The sequence below is a fragment of the Heteronotia binoei genome, chromosome 3, assembly GCF_032191835.1.
Source record: "Heteronotia binoei isolate CCM8104 ecotype False Entrance Well chromosome 3, APGP_CSIRO_Hbin_v1, whole genome shotgun sequence".
Lineage (NCBI taxonomy): Eukaryota > Metazoa > Chordata > Lepidosauria > Squamata > Gekkonidae > Heteronotia > Heteronotia binoei.
In genome coordinates, this window is record NC_083225.1 from 58,081,054 (window position 1) to 58,108,679 (window position 27,626).

At 40.5% G+C, this 27,626-nt stretch overlaps 1 protein-coding gene across 1 annotated transcript; it reads left to right on the plus strand.

Moving 5' to 3' along the window:
• Window positions 1-2,113: 2,113 nt before the first annotated feature.
• LOC132568256 (magnesium transporter NIPA2) lies at window positions 2,114-27,256 on the plus strand. Its single transcript, XM_060233883.1, has 6 exons — window positions 2,114-2,374; window positions 21,754-21,984; window positions 23,625-23,681; window positions 24,635-24,725; window positions 25,265-25,425; window positions 26,357-27,256. The coding sequence occupies exons 2-6, from the start codon at window positions 21,846-21,848 to the stop codon at window positions 26,992-26,994; spliced, it is 1,086 nt and encodes a 361-aa protein (XP_060089866.1). The 5' UTR covers window positions 2,114-2,374; window positions 21,754-21,845; the 3' UTR covers window positions 26,995-27,256.
• The last annotated feature ends 370 nt before the right edge of the window (window positions 27,257-27,626 follow it).

Consider the following 27,626-nt stretch of genomic DNA (forward strand, 5'->3'; position numbering starts at 1 on the left):
CAACCTTGAGCTGGCTACCTAAAAACCCAGCTTCCGTGAGCAGAGCTTAGGACTACAGCTTTAACACTCTACGCCATGGGGCTCTAACCACTTACCTGAAAACAAACCCCCAAATGAGAAGGAAGCACTTACTGGAGAACACCCTGATGCTGGGAAAGACAGAAGGCAAAAAAAGGAGATGGCAAAAGGTGAGATGGCTGGACAGCATTACTGATGTGACTACATGAATTTGGACAGACTTCGGAGGATGGTGGAAGACAGGAGGGCCTGGCGTGACTTGGTCCATGAGGTTGCAAAGAGTCAGACTCAACAACCCCCCCCCCCCCCCAATTTAAACAGTTTTACACATAATTCTATGCATGTATCAAAGTAGACACGCATAGAATTGCCAGTTATCTTTGCAGCTAGCGTTGACACCCAGTTAGGATACCGTTTTTTTTTACTAACTTGCATTGTTATCAGATGCCTAAACTACAGGCTCATATTTCACCAGTTAGCTCATATTTCAGTTAGATTTTGACCAGAGAGAAAGCAGTATAATAGGAGTCTCAATGGTGGAGGTGGGGGATACCCAGCCAACGCATCCTGGAGCTCCCTTAGTGAAAAGGGAAGAAAAACTAGAAAATAGCAACCGTGGTTCCCTTGTGTATCTATAATAACTGGATGCATTTTCCTAAAATGCCTTCTCTCATTACTGTATCTCACTGGAACTACACACTGATGTGTCAGCCTCAACCAATATAGTACTGGTTAATATCTCACCCAGTATCTCATTTAAGATGGGCCACATAAGTACAATCTTGTTATGCAGACATTAGAATGCTAGTATAGTGCCTGCCTGGCCCACCTATCCTAGGCATTCTAATGCTGCAAACTTTCCTAAGAATGCTTTCCTTGGAGCATCCTTTGCCCCTGCTCAGGCTTGCTTTCCTAGGGGCTGACATTTAAACAACATACTGGATGTGTGCAACATCACATGGATTTGTTATTTTCCCCTGCTGGTGTCACATTTAAATCAAGCCTCATTTAAGAGTAAACATGAACAGCTTCTTGTTATATGACTGGTTTTCATATTCAAGCCTAAAAACTGTGTTTCAGCCTATAGCCAAATTCACACATTTTTTAAAAAGAGGAATGGAATGCACCAATTCAAGGAGAAAAGCCACAGAAAAAGAACCTGAATATGCAGTTTAATTATGTAAAATTAAAATCTAATCAAGAAAAGTACCATTCACAGTTGTGCTAAGTGAATTAATTCTTATAATGGGTCCTAAATTATATTAAATTAGTTAACAACTATAGCTGCCTTGAGCCCAAAGAAATAAGGCAGGATATAAATATGTAAACTAAATAAACAAAACACCTATAAATAGTACTTAATGAACCCCTTTTAATTTTCTTTTGTTGGAAAACAGTGACTTTTAGATCAGCAACAGTGTGTCCCAGAGGACTGGAACGTTCTCCCAACTAGTTTCTGAATATTACCCTTTTTAAAGCCAAATGTGCATTTAATTTGCACAAGTACTGACAGGTTTGGGACTCTGCCACATTCATCTGGCGAAGTGGGCTCTAGTCCTTTTAAACTTTTGCTACAATAAAAAGATGTTTTTGCCACTCATGTACCGTTTATTTCATGAATGATCGGAACTAACCCTAATACACGGGACTCTGATAACACGATAGAAAGACAACATTTCAGAAGGAGCTTTCGCGAATGACTTCCTCAGACACACATAGCATCCTTCTGGAATTATGAACCTTCTGAAATCCCTCCAGTTTAAAAGCAAGGTGAAGGATCGCACAGCATGTTTGTGTTGCCTAACCCAGTAAGGAGATTTCGTTTCTATTACCTGGTTAGACACTTATAAAGGCTGCTATCCTGCACACACTGTCTTGGGAGCAAAGTCCCATTGAATAACATGAACCTTGCTTCCAGGCAGACCTATTTAGGTTTGCTCCAATAACCTATGATCCCGTGACACACCTCTGACGGAAAGTGCCCACCGTGCTGCTGCCAAGCAAAAGGTCGGGTTTAGTCCGCCTTCGGCGACTGCGTGACCCAGTCCTCGCCCGAGGCAACGGCTTCCGCCGGCGTGCTTGCGGCCTCTTTCGCCCCGCCTGTTCCGCCCAGAGCTGAGCGCGGTGTGGGGACTCGGCGGTGGAGCAGCGGCTGAGCTGGAGAGGCGAGCAGCGCCGAGTAGAAAGAGGAAGCGGCCGAGCCATCCGAGGGGCCTCTCCATGGCGACGGCGCGTGCTTGGGAAGGGCCTTCCTCGTCCCCTGCCCCCCCTCGCCCTCCCCCTCTCTTCGTCGCCGCGCCGCCCGCGCTCCCTTTTTGGGTGGCCGGAATGTGAGCGGAAGGCACCGGCGCTGCAGGTAAGGAGCTGAGAGAAGGCCCGAAGTGGCGCTCCTTTGCCTGCTGCTTCTCACCCGCCCCGGCCAAGGCAAAGGAGGGCTGGGTGAAGGTGACCGTCCCTGCCTGTCTCGCGGCCGACGCTGGCCTGCTTCCTCTTGCCATTTCGTCCCAGAACTCTTCTCCTACGGACTAGCGGCTCTTCTTGGCTGCTGCTTCTTAACAGAAAGTGCCCGTAGCGTGCTGCACAGAGCAGCCGAAGGCTATGTGCCAGGAAAGAAAGGGAAGGGCAACAGTCCCCCTTTGAGATGAATTGTAAAGGGAGAGGAGGAAACTTTACCTATCCTTTAATACCTGCTTTAGAGTCTTCGTTCCAACCTGCCTATGTGCATGTCTCCATATAAAGGTGGACTAGTTACATTTTGGACAGTCCTATCAGCTGCCAGGTTCGATCGATCGACCTACCTATCTACCTACCTACTTATGAAATGTGCATAATTAGCAGTGGGTGTGACCTATGGTGTTGCTGGTTGGAGTGCTTTATGGAGCAGCTTGGTTCCCCACTCAGCTGCGAAGCTCACTGGGTGACCTTGGGGCAGTCCTGTGCTACCTTAGTGGACTGTTGTGTGGATAAAACAGGGAGGGCCAGAACCATGTGTGCTTCCTGACCTTGGCAAGACTATAACAAGGATGCTTAAAAGACCAATGTAATTTTAGAGAAGCTTTTTACAAATGCCCCTCTGTGCGTTTCTAGATCAAAAATTGAAGGGTGGTATATAGTTAGACCAAGGCTAGTCAGGTTCAGATCTCCATTCAGCTCTGAAATGCACTGGTGCCAGCCTAACCTAACTCTCAGGGCTGTTGTGAGGATGAAAGGAAATAAGCATCATTAATTTCTTGTGGATGAGGCTTAGGTTTAGCAACTGGTTTGTATACAGAAGATCCTGGGTTCAATCCCTGGCAACTCCAGCTAGACAAACCTTTTGGCGAGGCTGTTCTCTAGGTACAGCATCCTTCTCTCCAAATAAAAACAATAAGTAGTAGCAGAGCTGTCTCCCCCCCCCCCCTTGCTGGTTTGTTTGTTAATGAAATAACTGTTAATGAAATCATTAAAAACCCACAACCCCTGCTATCAGGTCAATATTGTGTAGCCCCTTCGTTTCATTACTTAGCTTATGTTTTGATGTTGTGTTTAATTTTTATTTTTGATGGGGTGCAGTTTGGTATTCATTTTAGAGTTACATTACTTTGGAGATCTTGGCAGAGAGGTTACTCATATATTGGAATCATTTCATCTTGTCTCTGACATTAAATTACAAAGTTATCGTTAATGATGGTAATTCAGCCCTTGCAACAAATGACTGTCTGTTGGTTATATTCTGTGTACCTACTTCTAATTAAATAAACCTTGAGTATACAAGAATCAGACCTTAGAGGCTCACTTTGTGCCTTCCACCCTTGTGGAAAGGTATATTATTTGCATAATTAAATGGTATCATCCTTTGTTCTACATAACTTCAAGCAACTTTGCTGAGGAAGCTGGATGTGCAGAGCTGAAATCCATTTTATGTTTGTCCTGCCTTTTCAGAAATATCCTCCCCTTTTCACACCTGTCTGATATTTATTCATGACTAGTTTAGTTTCCCTACTAGCATATTAACCACAGGTCTAATAACTGCTTATTGAAATTCGGCTGCATTAACGCAGGAGCATCCAAAGCATACTGCTTCTGGTGTGGGAATGGTGTATACACACATGGTTCCTGTTCCTTTCATTCCTGACTGCCTTCCTACCTACTCCTGGTTTTTTTTTCTGTGGCATATGTTCAGAAAGGCAATTGCACTGGAGCCCCTCATGGCTGTGTAACCCCTTCTTCATGTCATTTTCCTTTAGCTTTGCTGGAAAAGCAGGAAAAGGTCTGAAAAAGGTGGGGATGGTGGAACATTTTGAGGGTGGAGCTTAATACAACAGTGAGAACCATCAGATGTATTAAACCCACTCCAATCTACTGGCTACCTACATTGTGCTATGTTGCTCCCCTGTATCTCTGAAGATAGGATGCTCTTCTTTGTAAATATAGAAGGATCATCAAAAACAGGGAGTTGTCTGTTCATGAGAACATGGTTGACATGGGTTTACCCAGATTAAGGACCCAACACCCATCAATAAGGTCTGCAACCTGCAGTTACAAAATTTCAATCTAAGGAACATGAATTCAGTTCCACCCGATATCCATACCTTGATAAACATCAGTGAGAAGCTCGCAGGATTTGATTTGTCATGTAAAGTGTGGAAGACCACTAACAGAATACAAAGGTTTTGGCAGATGTGCAGAACTGTTGCTTAAATGGGGCAAAATACCAGGGCCCAAATGCAGCTGTGGTGCAGCCCGCCAAACTATTTTTCACCTGCCACAGAAATGCGAGTGATGTTCGGAGATGTGACCAAGTTCTTTGAACTTTCCCCAGCTGCAATTGAATGGATTGAAAATTTAGATATTAGTATTTAGAGTGATTGTTCAATTTGTTTGTATACCTGTTGTATCAACTCTGTTACATATTCTACATTATATGTTGTGTATAATTTTGCCATTTAATAAATAAATAACACACCCATAGTTGCAACAAAGGGATTATGCATATAGATATTCCCAGCAGTCACTCCATTACTCTTCCTTTGAACCAAATTAAAACAGGTTTAATTTAAAGGCCTTTTTAAAGGAGTAAGCTCCTGAAATGCTGTGAGTCATGCATTGAATGAGTGCAAGTCATGTGGATGTTCCATTTAAATGTGGTGGCTTCCTACTTTCCATGCAGGGAAAAATAACACTAGGCTTTGTTTACTTCAGTGTTTCAAAGTAGTTTCACCAATTTTTGTAGTAGCATGCAGGAGTAATTAGTTTAAAGATTGTGACTAATCCTTTGAAATCCAGTGCTTCCCGTCTTTTGGTAGCATAATGGTTCACAACATGTTTTTACTAGGGATACAATCCATTTGTTTTTTACATTAGTCTTCTAGTACATCCAGCATCTAGTATTACATTGTCCCCAATACTCACTGCCAGTGGTTCCTAAAAAGAAAGAAGTCTTTACCATCACAGATGAATCTAATTTAACTGTGATCTCTTCTTGTTGGAACTTCTACCTATAACCACATTTGAAAGAACTGGAAAGATTAATTTGAATTTATTTCATATTTAGACTGTGGCTTAGTCTGTCATACAAGTGAAGAGTCTGTTCTGTCTTGGTGCCTCTTGAAACTGATTCTATGATAGCTTACAACACATCCTGAGAACACCTTCCTGGGCTTAAGCTCTGTTGAAGAGACTTTAGTAGGATTCTCAGTAGACCAGTAGGCAGAATAAAAGTCAACAAATTCTTGTATAGTTAACAGTTGAATATTTCCAGGAAGCTGAATGTTGCTTGAAGGCTTCTGGTTTACTGAAGCTGTTTACAACCATGCTGGTTCAAAATCCAAAAGGAAATCACAGTCCACATAATACCTTTTATTAAAACCAGTTACTATTATGTAGATGGTGGTTTGTTTGCTGTAAACTAGAAACCGAAAAGTTTCATTGTTACAGGAGTGCATATATTCCCATCTTCTGCTTTGGTGACATTCTCAAGAATACTTCATGTAAATTTTAAGTAGAAAATAAATCACTTAGTCATCTATCCACCATTCTGAGCACATTAATATAAAAAAACCCCCTATGCATACATCAGTATTCTTGCTGTCCATGGTATTGTGACTTCACTGTTGTTGTTTTTTTAAGGAATGCTAGAAGCTAGTGGTAACAGTTCATTATACAAATTCTTGTAATAGAGCAGAATTTTTGTGCTAGGTTTTACATAACTGTCATGTGATGCAGTCATAAAGGGCTTTCTATAATGTGCATGATCAAACAAAGGTTGCTTTGTTTGGATGAACTCAGAAGTTGTATGCAGCTGAAGTACACAATAGTTCTATACAAATGCTGAGCTAGGGGATATTAATAGAAACAGTGAGAATGTAAATAGATTGTTCTGGTTTGGCTGCTAGTATAGTTGTCTCTGGATACTAGTTGGAATATGTATTAATTTCTTTGTGTTGCCCACTGCTTAAAATTTTGTGCTTCTTTTCCTGTAGAATGTACACTTATTGTAAACATGGAGTAGCCAAGCTGTCAAATGAAGAATATAGAACACTGTTTGTTGTAAAAATAATGCTTACTGCTTAGCCAGTCAGAAAAATCCTTACCTACCTGGCTGTTTCTCCATTGTTTATTTCACTTGAAACAGTGGGGAGGGACTGTGGCCTAGTGGCAGAGCATCTGCTTGGCATGTAGAAGGGTCACAGGTTCAATGCCCGTCATCTCTGGTTAAAGAATCTGGCAGCAGGTGATGTGAAAGACCTCTGTCTAGGATCCCTGGAGAACTGCTGGCAGTCTGAGTAGATAATATTAAGTTTGATGACTCTCAGTATAAGGCAGCTTAATGTATTCATCGATTATTATAGTGCAGGGGTGGCCAACGGTAGCTCTCCAGATGTTTTTTGCCTACAACTCCCATCAGCCCCAGCCAGTGGCCATGCTGGTTGGGGCTGATGGGAGTTGTAGGCAAAAAACATCTGGAGAACAACCGTTGGCCACTCCTGTTATATTGTGTCATGAAAAATGTAAGCAAAATGCTATCCAATAGGGACTGTCATAATCAACTTGCCTATGTTTAGTGTATTTGTGTAAATAAATTACCTATTGCCTTGTCTTTTCAACGAATAGGTAGTTGCAACCTGTATGTGTAGTGCTCATAAATTAATCTGGATAGATACTGTATTGAAAACATAAGATGTTATGTTGTTTCCTCACTATTCTGTAGTTTCTGAAATCTAGCTAATAGCTAATCTATGCCTACAGGAAGTTACTTAAAGACATACAGCTTTTAAGTAATATCATTGTGCTACTCTGTGGTTGAAAGATGTGCTCCTTCTCTAACCATAAAGCATAAAGCAGATATGCTGCAAGTATCCCAAAGATAAAATGAAGGAATAGGCACTCTCTGGAAGGCAGGATTGTGAGTGGAATGTGTTGCTGGTGGCAGTTACTTTTGTTTTTATTAAACTTTCATAGGTTCAATGAAAACCTTTTGGATAGGGACAGGAAGCCCTTACCTGGATCACTCAGGTTAGCTTGATCTCATCAGATCTTGGAAGCACTCAGCAAGGTTGGGCCTGGTCAGTATTTGGATGGGAGACCGCCAAGGAATACCAAGGTTGTTATGCAGAGGCAGGCAATGGCAAACTACCATATCTCTTGCTTTGAAAACTCCATGAGGTCATCCAGCAACAACAAAAAAAGGGAGGGGAGGGATGGAGGATAAAGTGTTATTAAGCAACTATTAGATGTGAAGATTCTGTCTTCTTATGATGCTTGTTTAACAAGAACGTTTAGGTCTCCAGTGTTCTTAACATTACCTTCATGGATTTTGTACAGCAATGTTGGTTATTTGATTTATTTTTGGAAACTGGAGGTTCAGAGTATTAGGAGAGATTTAGGAATTCACAATGCCTTCACAACTGTATGGCAGCTGGTCATATAAAATATGATCCTGGTTTGGAAAATTTCTTTACTTGCTGGGTTCTACTTGAAATCTGTGATTTGTTGAGAGGTCATATTTTAAAATAACAAGTGATGTCACACTTTACACATTCCTTAATCTTAACCTTGTAGTACGCTAACTTAAAAGATATATCAGCAAGTGCCTTCCACTGATGCTTTGCTGGCTTCATTGATGTGCTATTAAAACATAAAACTGTTTGTTGTAATATAATATAAATGATACAATGAAATATTTAAGAAGTTCAAGGTAGAGGAAGGCATTCCCTGTATTTATGATCTTAATTGTTCTCCCTCTGTCACAAAATTAAATAATTACCTTTATAATTCACATTATATCACCACAGCAAACATTTGTGTTTTTGTAACATTTAAGTGGATTGGATTTTTAAAAAAATAACTAAGGGCTTACAGATGTGGGTGTCTTTTGCTTAGCAGTCCTATGGCACATCTGAAAAGCTGATGCTGTAGGTCCTGGGACCTTTGTGATCAGAAAGCTGCATGGCTCACAGAAGTGCACTGAACAAAGGGAACTTTGTAAAATTCTCATCTTTTTCTTCTGCCAGGTGCACAGCTAGCACAAGAGCAAGGTGGGGGAAATTCTCGCTTGGCATCCTCTCCTTATTATGCTGTCTGTGGACCTGGTAACTTTTTCTTTGCACGAGTTCCACAACCTACAGAATCAGCTCTTCAGGGATCTCTGGCATTGCTAGGGAGAGGGAGCAGCAGGAAAGTTGTGCATTGGTAAGTGTCTTACATGGATCCAGTGTCTCTTAATGAAAGTTAGGAAACTTTTTAAAGTGCAGATACGTAAATGAAGGGAAAAGACCAACAAGGATAAAGGGATCCCTCCAGTTTCAGAAATCTTTATGGCATAATAGAGCACATAAGAATGACAAATGCCAACAGCTTTGACTGCACATCAAAAATGGGACAGCATGCTGCTATTGCATACAGATATGCAAATATTTGATGTTGGAGTGCTGTTTAACTTTATGTATGCTTTGTAAATAAAGTTAAACAGGGAACAAAAAGTTGTGCAGGAAAAACAAATTCACTTTGTGCTCTGTAAAATTGAAATAGTTGCTGGAAAGTATTTAATCAAGTTGGGGAACAAATGTGTCTTATATTTGCTTATTAATATTAATAGAAATATTGAGCATATACGGTATTCAAATTAAAAGGTCATGTTTCAGTGGGAATGTTTCTGTACAGGAATAAAACAGTTCAAGTATTCCCCTAATAACAGAATGATTCTGCACTACATAAATAAACTTAGTAAATGTTAATATAGATTAAATTGTGTCACATAGGTGATCTTTATTCTTAATAAGACAAAACACTTCATGCAGTAATTTAAATAAAACTTTGTGATGTAGGAAGTGGAATGCCTGTGAATAATGTATGATCCCTGAGATTTTTTTGTTGTAGTTTTTTTTTAAAAAAACCCTGCAAAACAGCAGTGACTAAATGTTTTCCCCTATCATCTGATTGCACAGACATCATTGAAAAAAAAATTGAAAGGTTTGAAAGGACAAGCATGCAGTGGCCTCAGGGACTGCAATCTATACCTGTCCAAAGGAGATCAATTATTCTATTAATCTTGCTGTCAAATTTGTAGCTAGTGATAGGGCCTGTGGGTCAGTCAGCTTGGTTAGATATTCACTTTAGAAAGATGTGTCTGTGACCAATGGCCTTAGTTTATATGAAAATTCAAATAGTTGCATGCATTAGCTGCAGCTTTGTAGTATAATACTTGCTTCTGGAATAGGTTGTGATTAGGACTGAACAAGTGTGTGCTACAAAGTTATAAGTCATGCTTCTGGAAACAAACTAGTAGAAACGGGATGGGCATGAACCAAAAAACCATGCTGGATTTTGGTTCAAACACAAACTGGATTTTGAACCAGGCTGGATTTTGGTTCAAACACAAACTGCTTCATTCCTTGGGTGATTTGCTTGGTTCGTTTTTCTGATTCATTTTTCCAGACAGCCTGGTGAGGATTCAGTCAATTCCTTGGCAGTGCTGGGGGTGGACTTGTGGAGAGCCCTAGAAATACCCATAGTGGTGATCCATAGCTTGACTGGCAGCTCTGGGAGCCAATAACAGAGCTCCGATTATGCTCTATGGGAGCAAACACCCTGACTCAGCTGCTTTCACTTTGCAACGCAAAGAGAGATGGTTTAGTTGTTGTGAGAGCTGAAGCTGAGCTTTCCTGGAGGCACCTGCTTTGGGGAGCTTTAACTCAGACATTCCAAATCCATTCTTCACCAGCAGATGGAGGAGAGCCTGCTGAAGACTCCTGGTGAGTTTGGTAACTCTAACTCACACGGGGTCTGTTCTACATCTCCCAAGCCAAACAAACCGTGAACCTGGTTCAGGCAATCAAACAAACCACGAGCCACCATTTCCCCAGTTCATGCCTCTAGTAGAAATATTTAGAATCTTACTGTATTTTTGCTGTGACCACTATATGTGAAACACTAGTTCCATGGTTTGGAACTTTGGAGTACCATTCAGTTGGCATAGAACGTATCATTTTTCCTGTATAATGATAAACTGCTGCATATTACTGGAGGCATGTTAATTCTGGAGGTTGTTCTGCTGAGTTATTATCCCTGTGAAATTTGTTTGGAGTTTGTTAGTGAGGAAAAAGCCAAATTAAGGAACCAGACATCTTTCTGATCATAGACTATGTACATATCAACAGAGGTACAATATTTTACTAATCTCTGCTTTTAATGAATTTTAAGCATGCTTTGCATCTTAGTGTAACATAACATGGAATACTGTTATACTTATTGTCCTGAAGTTACCATTGCTGTTCTGGAGAAAAAAGTATGATAAAATTGATAGCCTTAGTAGTTATTTATATGGTACTCAAGAGGATAATAAAGGCTTTGGCAAACACTCCTGTCAGGCACACGATCTGGGAAAAGACAAATTAGGAAATAATATGAAGTGAGATATATGCATGATAAACTGGCCTAAGGTTCAGGTTAGCATTCTTTCTTTTTCAGTGTAGTCTGTTTCATTAGTGAAATGGAAGACAAATGGTGTGAAGAGATGTCTAAAAATGTCACTAAGGTAAGGGAGTTTCTTTAAAAAAGAAATAGAAATTCTTCTCTCAGTTTGATATCAACTTTTAGATAAAGAAAACCCTTGTTCTAGCCTTTATTCAATGTGATACTTGTTTGGTTTTTAAAAACTTCTAACACACCCTGGTCCCCAAGGAGACCCAGGGCAACTCACAAAACTATGAATGTCAAAAACTGACTAAAGCCAGTTTAAAAATAGCGACATCCTCACAAATAGCAACAAACATCATTAAGCTTATTTCTGTCAGATACACAAGTAATTACATGTACTCATGAAAAACTCAGTTAATGGCATTAAAGTCTTATTGGAACAATTCTCTTTACAGCTTTTTTGGAAAGCTAGAAAATCTGGGGTGAAATGCAGAGTCTCCAGCTGGCTATTTCACTGTTCTAGGTTTGCAAAAAAAAAAAAAAATCTGAGGTCAGGCAGTGGTAGTTTGCATAGATACATGAGAGTAGTCAGTCAAGTTTAATGTCTACATGAGAGTAGGTAGCAAGAAGTTGTAGGGAGTTCACAGGTTTGACCTTGGAGAGATGGCTGTTTACGCATAGGGGCCTGTTGACAGTTAAGCCTGTAAAAGTTTTAAAAGAAGCAGCCTAAGTCAGATCCAAAAACAAGTCACTAGTGCAAGGTTTTAAGCATATGCATTTTGTTTTTAAGGTATTTTATCCTTGTCAAAAGATGAGCAGCCCCATTTTGAACCAACTGTAGTTTCCAGATAGTTCTCAAGGACCATCATGTTACAGTAGTCTAGTTTCCAGGTTACTGTAGCATGGATTGTAGTGATGCTGGTGATTACTGTACAGTTTTGAACTTAAAGCTGTGTGTTTTCTAAAGACGTGTAGAAAGTCTTCTTTTTCAAGTTCTTAGTGTAGCATTAAAAAGTTTTCTCAATATAAAACTATTTTCATTTGAAGTGTAGAGTTGAAGAGAATACTTTTACTGGGGAAGAAACTGGTGCTTAAAATTATTCATGTTTATTTTAAACATTTCAATGCCACATTTCTACCCAATTCTGGGTCCCCCGAGGCCTAAGCTTCAAAATGAGCCTTTGAGAATTGTGGTGGCAGAAGTCCAGCTCTAGGGCAGAACTGAGCTTCTCCCAGCCCTGATGTGGGATCCAAGTGTGGTATCCTGATGTGGGATCCAAGAGAGCTAGTTTGGTGTAGTGGTTAAGTGCGTGGACTCTTATCTGGGAGAACCAGGTTTGATTCCCCACTCCTCCACTTGCACCTGCTGGAATGGGCTTGGGTTAGCCATAGCTCTGGCAGAGGTTGTCCTTGAAAGGGCAGCTGCTGTGAGAGCCCTCTCAGCCCCACCCACCTCTGTTATGGGGGGAGAAGATATAGGAAATTGTAAGCCGCTCTGAGCCTTTGATTCAGAGAGAAGGGCGGGGTATAAATTTGCAATTCTTCTTCTTTCGTGGTTAGAATGTCAGACTAGGATCTGGGGGACCCAGGTTTAAATCTCCACTTTGCCTTGGAAGCTACTGAGTGTGACCTTGGGCCAGTCAAATGGTCTCATCCTAACCTGCTCACATGGTGGTTGTGAGGATAAAATGGAGGAGAATGATGTAAGCGGCTTTGGATCTGCCCTAAAGAAAAAAGTGGGTAATAATAAAGTTTTGTGTACGCAGGAAGTTCAAGTGATATTTGGAGGAAAATGGGAAGGAGAGAGGAAGAAGCTTCTTTTATTTAACCGATATTAGAGAATGAGAGAAATAATGTAACAAAATGTGATTAATGAAAACAATCAAATGCTGTCTAGTAGAAGTGTTCTTTCTAAATTAGTTTTAGGGGCAGGTTAGCTGTTACATTCACCAGGAATGTGTCAGTGGATTAATAGCTGGGGGGGGGGAGGGCTGCCTTCCCTGAGCCTCTCTGTTCAACAGGGTACCAACCCAACGAAGCACAAGTGGCTGCCACTGGGTGGAGGGAATCCTCCACATGGCTGCTTCCTTAGGGAAATCAGATTTCCCTTGAGCACTGGGAATCTTATTTAGACAAGTTTACCATCTGAGCAAACACCAATTTGTACCATGCAAGACTAGCAATTTTCAATTAAATTTATTGTAAGGTTTATACTCAGTACTGACATCTCAAGACTAGTTGTACAACTGGCATCAGTTCCTGAATATCCCATTGGGATTCATTTGTTCATATTTATAGTAAGCCTATAAGGGCCAGGATAATTTCACTCTCTTTCCCCCTCCTATAAGGATCAAACATATTAAAATGGAGAAACCATTTCCAATTTGTTATTTCTGCCTATAACAAAGGGCTTTTGCATTGCTGTAAGATGGGGATGGGCAGACTTCAGCTTTGAGAGATTAACTGAGTTTGCTAGTTTTGGGATTCCCCTGCTGTAGCTGGTTACAAAATGGCTCCTCCCAGGGTACAGGCCAGTCATAAAGATCTGCTACTCATTTAAGCCATCCATGTGCACCTGTGTTGCCTCACAGTTCACATCTGAGTCATTACATATCGGGAATCCCAGCACCAGCCCTAAAAATATTACACAAAGGCCTGGTTGTGGACAACCAGTTAATATATTGTCGAAGGGTTTCACAGCCGGAGTTCGTTAGTTGTTGTAGATTTTCCGGGCTGTGCCATGGCCATACAGCCCGGAAAATATACAGCAGCTAAAGTTAATATATTGTTTAATAAGTGGTAGACACTGAGGCTGAGAAGTGATTGTACCTTCATTTGTAAACAAAAAATTACCATTATTTATGACTTTACAAGAGAGAAGCAGTTGCAGTATGTACAGCTAAACTAGTTGTCAAAATAATGGAGAACCAGCCCTAATAGAGTGGTAACTGGCAGGAAACAGAAGGGAGGCGGCAGCTAGGTTTATCCCTAGAGCTATATTTTAATTGGGAGTGCTAGCACTGAAGATCCTCTATAGTTTCTGAATATGGAACTTCAGAGATCTGTTATGGCTGACCCTGGGAACTACTAGTAGATTGTGACAAATCACCCTTTCACTCACTCATGTGGTAAGGTGATTTTGTTTTATGGGGTCTGCCTAAATGTCCTGTTCTTTATGGCATCTATCTTTTTAACTCAGCAAAATATTGATGTGTTGGAAAGCTTATTTCTGCAAAAGCACACTTCTGCCAGCTGAGAGTAGAAGATAGTTACTGGTTCCTCCCTTCATTGCAGGCAGGAATTCAGTGGTGAATGGTTTTACAGGACATTCTTGCTTCAACCCTTCCAGTAATACAGTATAACTATTACATGTACTGTTCTATGACATTGCCCTGAAAAATGTCTTGAGCCAGAGATAGAACAAAATAGGAGTCAAGTTGCTCCTTTAAGACCAATTTAGTTGTATTCAGAATGTAAGCTTTCGTGTGCATGCACACTTCTTCAGATGAGGAATGAGGTACAGTAAGCAGAGACACATACAGCTAGTGGGGTTTGGAATGCCAAGTGGTACAAAGTTAAAAAACAATAGCAGAATAGTAAAATTAACAAATTCAGAAAACTTTTGATCTGTGTTGCATTAGCGCGGGAAACCATAAAACAGTAACATGTCAGAATGTGAGAATGCCTGTTAATTATTCTATTGCTAATAAACCTGGGTCAAAAAGAAGGCATTTCTTTCCCAGAAGTTTTTCCTGTCCAGCTAATTTACCTTTTAACATGTAACATAAATATATACATCATTCTTGTTTGCTGTTAGGAAAAAATACATTAAAATATAGTGGAAGATGGGTTTAGTATATGTAATGAGATAAACGGCCAATATCCCTTGTTTGAGTATGTCAGTACAAAAGCATTATTCTGATACACTATCCTAAAAGAGAAATACATTGGAATACTGTGGATATATCGCCATACTTGGTGAAAGTGGGTTTAGCATATGTAATGAGATAAAAAAACAAAACAACATTTCTGTTCAGTCCTGAGGAGGTGTTTGTTCCAAGTTTCATAATAGTTTGTAATTCAGGAATTCCCCTCTCCATTCTGTTCTTAAAGCTCTGAGAGTGTGTTTAGCATCTGTAATGAGATAAAAAACCAATATTCCTGTTCAGTCCTGAGGAAGTGTTTGTTCCAAGTTTCATAATAATTTGTAATTCAGCAATTTCTCCATTCTGTTCTTGAAGTTCCTTTGTAGTAAAACAGCTACTTTGAGGTCACCCATTGAATGCTTTGGAAAGTTAAAGTGTTCCCCCACAGGTTTCTCAGTTCTGTACTTCCTGATGTCCGATTTGTGTCCATTTATCCTTTGGTGGAGGGTTTGTCCTGTTTGCTCTATGTAGAGAACTGAAGGGCATTGTTGGCATTTAATGGCATATATATAAAGTTGGAAGATGAACAAGTAAATGAGCCTGGGATGGTGTAGTTAATGCTGTTAGGCCCAGTGATTGTGTTGTCTGGTGTATGTGGCAGCAAAGTTGGCACTTGGGTTTATTGCAAGCTCTGGTACCAGTGTCCATGCTCAGATGAGATGTTGTATTGTTGTGAGTGAGGAGTTGTTTCAGATTAGGGGGCTGTGTGCAAGAAAAGGTTTACCACCCAGTACTTTTGAAAGAGAGCTGTCACTGGTATGTTTGTTGGTCAGTAGGTTTCCAGTATAAGGTAGTGTCAATGCATCCATTGTGTATTTTAACAGTGGTGTCCAGAAAATGTATTTCTTGCGTAGACTAGTTCATTGTCAGGTTGATGGTGGGGTGAAAGTCATTGAATGCCTGGTGGAATGTATCCAGGGCTTCTTTATCATGTGTCCAGACCATAAAAATGTCATCAATGTAACGCAGGTATAAGGTAGGTAGGAGTGGGATTCTAGGAAGTGTCGCTCCAAGTCAGCCATAAAGACGTTTAGCATATTGTGGGGCCATACGGGTGGCTGTACCATTGATCTGTAGGAAAAGTTCACTGCCAAATCTAAAGTAGTTATGGGTGAGAACAAAATGGCACAGTTTTGTAGCAAAGTCAGCTGTGTTTTTATCAGATTATATTACAGTTTGTAATCCATTTTGATGTGGGATGTTGTTATATAAAGATTCTACATCCATGGTGGCTAAGATAGTGTTCTCTGGAAAGTTGTACAAAGATTGTCTTTTCCTCAGAAAATCTGTAGTATCACGAACATAACTGAGAGCACTGGCGGCATAGGGTCTTCAAACAGAATCCATATTTTAACTTTGTACCACTTGGCATTCCAAACCCTACCAGCTATATGTGTCTCTGCTTACTGTACCTCATTCCTTGTATGAAAAAGTGTGCATGCACACGAAAGCTTACGTTCTGAATACAACTAAGTTGGTCTTAAAGGTGCACTTGACTCCTATTTTGTTCTACTACTTCAGACCAACACGGCTGGCTACTTGGATCTATTGAGCCAGAGGTGTCAAACTCATTTGTTAAGAGGGCTGGATCTGACATAAATGTCATTTTGTTTGGCCAGGCTATGTGTGCAATAAAACGTAATGCCAGGTACTGGGATTTATAAGAATACAGGCAAATCGAATTGATGAAATTAATTTTTATTCAAAATACAAACAAAAGCAATTGATTCCTAGCAGTGAAAGCAGTTGATTTACTGGAACACATAAGATCTCCATACTTAGCTAACATTTCTAATCATGTTCTTAGAGCAAACTTTACCTCCTTATGATTCCAGTCAATGCCAACAGCAGTCGTGGAAGATTTACTGGGGAACCCACAAATGCCTCAATAGATTTATTTAATTATATACAAACTAGGTTTCGCTCCCAAGGGATAGCATAAAAGGGACAGTATCTTACATTTCCATATCAATTAGTTACCGTACTTTTTGTATATATAGCACTTTTATTAAAAGAGTAATCTTCCTCATAAATAAGGTAGTTTTTCAGCACCATCCATACACCCAGCCTCAGCAGTCAAGGATGGCTACGATCCATCTCTTGGTCTTGTTTCTTCTCTTCCCCCATCCTACCTCTGAAGATCTCAAGGAGGCACACTATGGCCCCATCCCCCTCATCAACAATAACCCTGTGAGTTGGGCTAGGCTGTGACCAGCTCTGCATGACTCAGATGACAAGGTCCTGGCATAAGAGGAGGGGAGGGATCTGAATCTGGCTTTCCCAGATCCCTCCACCCCAGTTCTCATCCCTCCTGCATTTTCCACAGGAGTTGTGAAGCTGACAGGAAGGCCCAACTGAAACCTGCAGGGGGCACTTTTTGCCATCCCATTACCCCTTTTTCCTCACAGGCTGAGAACAGGTGAGGGGGAGAAGGGAGGTCACCTTTCCCCACCCAGTACTCATTCCGCCTCCCAGCTCCACAGCTATTCAGATGTATGGTGGCAACAGAAGCACCTTTTTCCCCCTTCACTCCTCCCTTTGCTTCTGAGGCCAAGACATCTTTCACCTCAGCAGTGTGCATAAGACAGCCTAGTTGCCTTCCAATCCACGCACTAGTACTCCTCCTTTCTTGGAGTAATACTAGTACTACTACTAGTACTCCTATCCCTTTGTTGATGCTCCATGTGCTTGCTCTTGCCAACCCCCATGGTCCCCATTTGAAAAGATATGAAGCGGGTTGTGGCAGTGCTGACTGTTCAGCTTTGCCCCACCCTCCATGTAGTGGCTTCGCCAGCGCTCATTGAGCTCTAGTTGGAGGAGGTGGAAGGGAAAAATGCACCTCCTTTCCCCCACCTTTGCTGCCATTCTCTCCCATATTATTTTTACCCCAGGCCCACACCTTAGGTATTTCCTTTCTGTTTCTTGACAGCTGCAACCACATGCGCCTGCTTTCCCCCCACTCTCAGCCACATCATGCCTTCCCTCCTTTGCATCAGTTGCTCACAGGCTAGATAAAAACGGCAAGCTGTATGTTTGACACCCCTGGTCTATGCTGTCTTTTGAATTGCATACTAATGGCTTATAGGCATAAGTATATAACAGGGGTGGCCAAACTGTGGCTCAGGAGCCACATGTGGCTCTTCCACATATATTGTGTAGCTCTTGAAGCCCCCACTGCCCCATCAGCTAGCTTAGAGAGAAAGTATTTTTCTCTTTAAATCACTTCTCCAAGCCAAGCCAGCTGGCAGCTTGGAGAATGTTAAAGTTAAATTTGCATTCTTTCCACCTCTTCTCTCCCCTCCCTCCCTCCCTCCCTCCCCCCCCCTTCCTTCCTTCCTTCCTTCCTTCCTTCCTTCCTTCCTTCCTTCCTTCCTTCCTTCCTTCCTTCCTTCCTTCCTTCCTTCCTTCTTTCCTTCCTTCCTTCCTTCCTTCCTTCCTTCCTTCCTTCCTTCCTTCCTTCCTTCCTTCAGACATCTGACATTCATGTCTTGTAGCTCTCAAACATCTGATATTTATTCTGTGTGGCTCTTACGTTAAGCAAGTTTGGCCACCCCTGGTATATGTTTCATTGAGACAGACAACAGAACATTAAATCCCACTATATGTGGCTCACATGACATATGAGTTTGAGATACTTGGTATATAGGTGAACAAAATATCCTGGTAGCTTAATACAAAAATACAGTCAGTTTTTCATTCTAATAGTTACAGATGTTAGAAACATAATATAAAAAAGACAAATGACTTCATGTATCTGGGCAGTAAAATTTGGTGTGCTATTATGTTGTCTTACTTAGTCATGCAAAGATGTCACTATGGTCTTCCTGCACAGGCAAGCAAGTTCTTGTTGTGTCCTGTGTGGTGCTGCTGATGAAATAATCTGCAAGAAACTTGCTCACCTTTGTTATTTTTAAAAAAATTCTTATTGTGCAAGTATCACTAGGGAATGCCACGTATCAATTTCTAGGCATGCCCCAAGCATTTAGAAATTAAGCTCTGGAATGAACTGTAGCAACAATAGATGAGACATTTGTTTCTTTAGTATTGCAAAGAAAACTGTTTTAGCGCAGTTCATAGGATTTTAGATGCTGGGCGTTGCCCAATCCAAGCAGTGAATCAGTGACTGATTCATTGTAATAGGGACATAGACAAAGTTCAGTGATAAATGTACACTTCGGCTATTATGAGGATAGTGCTTTAAGGTACCAAATGTTATTGAAAATTGAGTTTAGGTGTTGTATGATACTTAGTTGTAAAAGAAGGAAATTTGAGAACAAGATTGTAGGTTTTGAACTGCAGTTTTCTTACACATACTGAGTTGAACAAGTTGTAATCAGTAACATGAAGGTATGAAATCCAGTTACATAGTTCAGTTTCATGTTGTTCATGGGGGCACCATTAGAGAGAGAATTTCTGATAATTTTGAATCCATGGAAAAAACATCTTTTTCAGTTTGTTGTGGGGGGGGGGGAGGAAATAGAAATGATGAAGAAAATGGAAATATATGCAATACTTACCAAGCCTAACATTATTTTTTCTGCTTTAACAACATAAAAGGAATAAAGTATGTTAACCTGTAAAATTGTACTATTACATCACTGCTGGCTTCTGATTTTTCTGACCAAGCAAAAATGGTACACAATTAAACCACTACTATAGGAGAGTGTACCTGACCATGGCAACAAGCTATCAAAAATGAAGCCCCTGATTCATATCTTTGCATTTGGTCACAGAAAATAATCATTTAAAAATTAATCTTGGTCAATTTATAAAGCGTTTTGGGCCTCATCTCTCCCTTACGGGAGAGAACAATAATCCTTCACTGGAGATCTCCCTAGATTGTAAGGACTTGCCAACTTGGCCACCAGTCTCTGAATCAGAGGTAAGAGGGCTAATAGCCTCACTGGCCTCCGGAAAATCCCCCAGAGAGGACATGCTACCCCCTGAGTTATATAAGGCCTTTCCTAACTAGTGGGCCCAAATTCTGGCCAGTCTTTTCCCAGATTAACACTACAGGGGCAATTCCTCCCATTTGGAAACTGAATATTGTAGTGCCCATTCAGAAAAAAAGGCAATAAACTAGATCCGCAAAATTACAGACCTATAAGCTTACTTAATATTGCAGCAAAGCTTTATAGCAAACATCTATCAAAACTTGAGGATTGGGTGACCGAGGAGCAAATCCTTCATCCCGCACAAGCAGGATTTAGAAAAGGCCTCGGACTATCACCCACTGTGAAACTCTCTCCCAGCTGGCCTATTCAGGCATAAATGGGCCCACAAAGACACTATATGTAGCATTTGTGGACGTGACTGCTGTGTTTGATTCCATTGATAGGTCCCGCTTTTGGTCTAAGTTCACTAACATTGATAAGCGTCTATTATTCCTGCTCCACGAGCTTCACAGTAACACCTCTGCACAAATTAGGGTGGGCACTTCAGGTTCCCTGACTAACAAAATTCCTATCTGTAAGGAAGTCAAGCAGGGATGTGTGATGGCTCCCTTACTGTTTAATCTATACATAAATGACATCACAGAGAGCCTGCCAGCTCCCCAGTTCACTTAGGACAGCAGAAAGTTTCGATCTTTCTTTACGCAGATGATATGTCCATAATATCCTTGACTGAAATAGGTCTGAGAAGGCTATTACAATGTCTAGGGCCCTACTGTAATGATGAAGCCCTGAATATCAACCATGCAAAGACTAAAGTCATGGTCTTCAGAAAAAAGCCCAAAATCTTCTGCTGGAGTATAGTGGGCAATCCAATCAACCAATGCAGCTCCTGGGGGTAACCTTTAAGGAGACCCTGAATTGGAATGCCCACCTGGCATCGGTAAAATCCTCAGCACTGAGGATTGTTGGATCAGTTCTCCACTTTTTTCATACGAAGGGTAGACACTTGATAGATCTAGCACTAAAATTATTTAAAAGCAAGGTTCTACTACATCTTTTGTACGGTGTCAAAATATGGGGGTGGAATGAGAACACTTTATCCAGTCTGGAGGTAATCCAGAATCAGTTCCTAAGATGAATTCTTGCTCTTCCTAGGGGCTCTCCTGCTGCCTTGATGAGGGCTGAAACAGGACTCCCTTCCATAAGAGCACGGATACACCTAGCTATAATAAAACATTGGGGAAAAAGTAAATCCTCTTATCATACTTTCCTTAATTACCATTCATTTAATTTTCTACTATCAAAAGATCACAGGCGTTCTAAATACTTCAGAAACGTTATCCAGAGTTATTCTATTCCTGATGATCTCCTAGGGGCCCAAAATGACTATTCTCAACTTAGAGATTGGATATATTTTTCAGATGCGTTGCTAGATCATTCTCTAATCCTAAAATTTAAAGTAGTCCCTTGGTTCAGACTAATGAAATCGGATCATCTGAGATCCCCATATCTGGTTAATATCTCCAGATTTAACATCAGAACATCCTTCACAGCTCTCCGCTTTGAGACTATGCAAACAACTGTTAACTGGTTGATATTCCCACATCCCAACAGAACAATGTTTTTGCATTTGTGGTTTACCTATGATAGAGGACCTCCCCCATTATATTCTGTCCTGTCTACTCTACAATGCCCCCAGAATTAAATTTCTGTGTGAAGTACTAACCTCCTTAAAAGCATGTTCAGAAACTGAAAAGATTATATTTCTGTTATTTGACAATGATGCTCATGTGTCCTATAGAGTCTCTTTGTTTGCCCTTGCAGCTAAGAAGATAAGAGCAAGAGTAATTTCAAATGCTGTAACTTCTTGAGGTTCGTCTTTCTGGGGAAATTTTAAGGTGCTAATTTGAAACTTTGTTGTTCAGGTTTTGTTTTGTAACGACCAATGGCTGTATACAATAAATTTTTGACTGACTGACTGATAAGCCTAAATGTAACCTTGAATTTTATTTGTTTAGGTTTCAGTTTAGCATCCCCTTGTCTTCAGTACCAGCAGCAGCTTTGTTCCATAATCAATGTGATACTTTGGAATGCCTCAGCAACTAACGAAATGATTCAGAGTAGTGGAAAACATGATTTCTACATTGGTCTGGTATTGGCAATGAGCTCCAGCCTTTTCATTGGTGGGAGTTTCATCCTGAAGAAGAAAGGACTCCTTCGACTGGCCAGAAAAGGTTCCATGAGAGCAGGTAAATACTTTGGCTTGAGTTACCTTTTTAATTTTTATGTGAAGTCTGCTGAATTAGATTCTTTTACAAAAGGATCTGTTGTCCTTGGAAGAATAGGGCACTGCCACCTTCATAAGGGCATCAATTGCCTTGTTGCCAAAAATGTTTCTCCCCTGGATAGGGAACAGTGGAGAGGTTAGTTTTGGAAAAGTGATCCATCTTGCAGTGCTTCAGACACAGGTTGCAGCAGGTCACAATGCTGGCAGCTAAGGACTAGCTCAAGAACTGCATAGTACAAAAGCTGTTGGTGTCTGCTGAGAATGCTTAATTTTTAGATGAACCTGCCTAAATTAAACCAAATCAGGAAAAGGATTTTGCAGGAGTTCCTCTCCCAGAAGCTCTGGAAAGCACTGTCATGGTGTAGGAGAAAAGAGTACATTCTTTTAGCACCAGAAATCAGGCACCTTCCCTTCCCTTCCCTTAGGGAAGCCCACATACTCTTGAGGACCTTGTCAAAGAATTCTGAAAAGGGTCTGCTTGAAGGAATACAGCCTAGTTGTAGAAACCCTAGCCTTTCCCATGTTGGAGGTATTCTGGGATGCAGTGGACTAGGCCTCTGAAGCAAGTTTATGGTGCAAGATGATCTTTCTACAGAGACAAGAAAAATCCTCTTCCTGGAAAAGCCCCAAGGAAGCTGGGCCCTGAGTGTTACCACTTCCAATTCTTCTTTAAAAGCATGGATATACAAAGATTTGAAAATTCACACACCTTGACATCGTAGAAGAAGCATCATGCCACATTTCATAGCAGCCAAAAACTGCTTCCTCAGTGTCTGAAAGAATGGTCTTGGCGAAAGTGTTTTTTCCAGCACCAGATGTTTCTTGATCCAGTCAGATGCACCTGCAGTGCTATCATTAACCACTCTTGAATTTTGGATAGAAATTGATGATAGAATGAACTGGCTGTAATATTTAAAACACAGTGTTAAGAAGTGTTTTGCTTCAGTTTGAAAGAAAAAAGATACAGAAGGTTTTTTTCAATTTTCAGCTAATTGGTATTTGAATTTGATGTCTTCCATAGTGGTATGAAAATGTGTAGTGTACATCTCATATTTCAGTTTTGAAATATATTTGTTTGCCAGTACAAAGAATACTCCATACTCAGTATGTGTGTATAAAAGCTCATTTGTGATCTTTCAGTGACTGTTTTGGCATAAGCCATCTTTCATTAACTAGATTGGGCTTGCCTGGGCTCTCCAGGTTAGGGCTACCCGATCTCATCAGATCTTGAAAGCTAAGCAGGGTCAGCCATGGCAAGTACTTGGATGGGAGACCTCCAAGGAGTACTGGGGCTAGGATACAGAGGCAGGCAATAGTAAGTCAGCTGTCTGAACATCCAAGCCCCACTAGAGGTAGCCAGAAGGTCAACCATGACTTCCAAATATGCATGCACGACCCTCCCCCCCTCCCCCCCAACCCCCCCCCCCAAAGAACTAGATTGGGTAGTTGGCTGTATTTGTAATATCCAGCATTCTGTTGCTTGGGTATCAAACAGTGCAAATTGCTTTCAGTTAATTCCCATATTTCTCTTTTAAGAGTGAACATGACTTGAGGGAATATTTACTGGAGTAATTTTCTTGTTTCTCTCCTTGAAAAATGCAGGTCAAGGTGGCCATGCTTACCTTAAAGAATGGCTGTGGTGGGCTGGACTGCTGTCTAGTAAGTATCTGTAGATGCTAAAATTGGCTGTTGTTTCCCTCATAATCACAGTGTGTTATCCAGTGAAGGGCCAACAGGAGACTCTTGCTCATGCCGGTCTTTCCTGCAGCAGCCAGAAGCTTAAAACATTGATGCTGGAGGCTGAACTCATGTGAACAAAGAGCCACATGGACTGGGGTGGGGGAGCTATTGGGAAAGCTGGCTGTTCTTGCACCAGTGGAATGGTGGCAGAAGAGGGGAGATAGGGGCAGTTTTGCTTGGTTCCATCTCATCACTTCTTCCCCCCAAGCTGTGTAGTTTTGTCCATGAAGATTCTGCAGCCTCCATCACAGCTTTCCAGGTCTCAGGATTGCTGGGAAGGGGTAGGAAAGATCTACATCCATGATTTAACCTTGCAGTTATCCTTTGTTGGATCAAAAAAGTATAATAGAGAATTATCAATGAAAAGTGTGTTATAAGTGCAATCATTGTGGGAAAAGAACAATCCCTACAACGCCTAGGAATAAATGGTTTCCATGCTGGAAAGGATGAAAAGATTGAAGCATCTGTGAAGCAGGGTAAAAGCCTCTTAGGATTTTCCTTCCTCATGTGGCTGTCTAAAGTTTGGGTTTCATTCTGTTACAAAAGATTATTGGTTTCTGTCTTCTTTTTACTGTTAGTTTTTGCATCAATATCTAGATAATAATTATACAAGAGAACTGAGAAAATGTTTCTTTCATATTGGAATCTATTTTCTACCTGCCATGGTTAATGTTACTCAAATCAATGAAGACAGTATTATGATCAAAGATTTTAAAGTTGTGAGGGCGCTCAAACAGAGTAGCCTAGAGTGAGATTAGATTTCCTTCTTAATGAATACTATGTATATATTCTGGTTTTATCTACAGGAACTCATGGTCAGCTCATTTCCTTTTATTTGTCTGTGACTTGCCTTTTTGCTTTTTAACTTGCAGTGGGAGCTGGAGAAGTTGCAAACTTTGCTGCCTATGCATTTGCACCAGCTACGCTGGTCACTCCATTAGGAGCGCTCAGTGTTCTTGTAAGGTAAGAAATGTGGTTGAACCTCAAGGACAGGCAGGACTGCTGTTAGGGGGAAGCTGCCTAGTATATTTAAAAAGCCGCAATAGCATCATGCATAAATAATTTCTGCAATAAGCAAAACCAATAGGGAACATATCTCTATATATGCATATTAAGATTGATGTTTAGAAAATTGGAACAAAAAAAATCTAAGTCTGCATTTTATTCAGTTGCCTGGTATGAAACTGTAGACATGTCAGTATGTTTTAGGTTTTTGTATCAAATTTCGTTATCTTCTTTTGTACTTCTCACAGTTGACTATGAATGAGTTAGTGGCAGGGGGTTGGTTGGTTTAGTGGTAAAATTGGTAAATTATATTGGCCTTGTGGTTATGTTGCTAATTGTGACTTGTAGTAGCTTCCCTTTTGAAGAAATCTGCTTTGAAAGTTAAAAATCAGTAAATTATAAAGTGCCTGTCCTAGCCCAGGGGGCTGCTAGAACTGCACTAAAAAATCAAACTTAGAATACTGTGTGACTTGAAATGTATATTTCATCTGTTTCAGTGCCATTCTTTCATCATACTTTTTAAATGAGAAACTTAATCTACATGGAAAAATTGGATGTTTGCTAAGTATTACGGGTTCCACTGTGATGGTTATTCATGCACCCCAAGAAGAGGAAGTAGAAACCTTGAATGAAATATCTCACAAGCTAGGTGATCCAGGTGAGAATGTGATCATTGTATTTATAAATTCATATCCCATCTTTGTAGCTCAAAGTAAGCTTACACATCTCATTTAAAATATTAATATATGGGTATGGATTTCAGTTATTCAGAGAACTACCAGACCTGCCAGTGGCTTTTGTCTTAACAGTGCAAGGCAATATTTTTGTACCTTCCTATGTCCCCACCTCAGCTTTAGTTCCATTGCCATTACTCAGAAGTAGGCATAGATGCTGCTTTGGAATTCAGCAGGCTCAGCGCTTGCCATCATTCTAGCATTTATCTAATGTAGCAGTTCTCAGAGTGTCAGCTGAGACCCAGGTAGGTTGCAGCCCTCTTGGAGGCAGGGTGTGAGGACAGGAACAAAGGAGGCTCTTGAAGGTTGATGGCAAACTTGGGTTTGCTCCTGCATAATTCACACAGTAATGGTATGCTTATAAGTACTAAAGATAAAATATAAAGCTCTTCATTGTTAACTGATGTGAGGTTCTTATTTTGTCTTGAAGAGGGAAAGCAAGTGTGGTTAATTCTCAAGTGGGTCTCAAAGTAGCATCAGCTTAAAGTAGGTCCTAGTTTAAAAAACTTGAGAACTACAGATCAAAAGGAGAGGAAACGTTTAACTAACTGCAAGGATTGATGGACCCATAGGCAACTTTATGTAGTCAGTAGGGTTTATTCTAAGAACCTTAGGTTAGAATCAGCAGGCACTTATCCCCAAGATACTGAGATCTGCATTGTAGAAGTGACATAGGAGTACTCCCAAGAGATTCGTGGTTGAGCTTTTTGTACCATATTTCATCTTTGAAATCTTCCAACACCACGTTAATACTATGATTGCACTACAGCGGCAGCAGTGATAAGGTGTTCATGTTGTTGTTTTTGGTTTAAAGAAGTCAGCTGCTAATATATATTTTCTATTTTAATGTTATAGGTTTTATGGTCTTTGCAACTCTCATAGTCATTGTATCCTTGATACTGATCTTTGTGGTGGGACCACGGCATGGGCAAAGCAACATTCTTGTGTATATAACAATCTGCTCAGTTATTGGAGCTTTGTCCGTTTCCTGCGTAAAAGGCTTGGGCATTGCGATAAAAGAACTTTTTGCTGGAAAACCTGTGCTGAGACATCCTTTGGCCTGGATGCTGCTGCTAAGCCTTATTGTCTGTGTTAGCACACAAATCAACTATTTAAATCGGGCCCTGGATATATTCAACACTTCTATTGTGACACCGATCTATTACGTATTCTTCACAACATCTGTTTTAACTTGTTCTGCTATTCTATTTAAGGAGTGGCAACACATGGCTGCTGATGACATTATTGGTACATTTAGTGGCTTTCTCACTATAATAGTGGGGATATTTTTATTGCATGCTTTTAAGGATGTAAACTTCACTCTAGCAAATTTGCCCGTCTCCCTACATAAAAATGACAGAGGAATGAATGGCTCTCTGACAACCCCCTATGAACTCTATAATAACGATGAAGAGACTGCAACTCATGTAGGTGATCCTCAGTCCATGGAAGGAATGTCTTCTAGGAGAAATGGAAACCTAACAGCATCTTAAGAAAAATTCTGTAACTGTGTTTCATTGTGAAAAGTCAATTTTAAGCGCTTGTCATAAAAATGTATTTAAACTGTATGTGTAGACAATCGTTCCTTTTTAGAGGTTTGATTAGCTTGGACCAAGCAGAGTGGTTTGATTTTTATTTTCATTTAAAAAAATAAACCTCAAAACATGTTTTGTTTTTATGTATATATTAAATTTGGTGTAGTAAGACTTATTGCACTAATGACGATTTTAAGTAATAAAATGCTTTATTTCTGCATTGGTGACTGCCCCAAATAGGCATCCTTCCTCTCATCCCTAATTGTACAAATGGTCTTGTTTTCAGAACAGGCGGTGGTAAACCTTTTGAGCATGTTTTCAAATGCAAATGTGTGTGATTATGTTCATTTGTATGTGATAGATGAGCCAGCTATTTTGCTTCTCATAAATAAGGCAAAGCTAAAATACTAAGGATGGAAAGGTTTTATTTTAATAACTTGGAGCAGGGAAAGCTACTACCTTCTTGCCTTTCTGAACAGCGAGTAAGTGATAGCCCTTTTTCAATATCGTCAGAGCTGGTAGGAACCTACACATTTTATGAGGTATACCTACATGCTTGACTAAAGAACACATTTGACATGGAAGTTAAA

Coding starts and splice junctions, on each gene's coding strand:
- LOC132568256 (XM_060233883.1), top strand. CDS start 21,846: ATGATTCAGAGTAGTGGAAAACATGATTTCTACATTGGTCTGGTATTG. Junction 21,985..23,624: donor AAAAGGTTCCATGAGAGCAG/GTAAATACTTTG, acceptor TGAAAAATGCAG/GTCAAGGTGGCCATGCTTAC. Junction 24,726..25,264: donor GCGCTCAGTGTTCTTGTAAG/GTAAGAAATGTG, acceptor CATCTGTTTCAG/TGCCATTCTTTCATCATACT.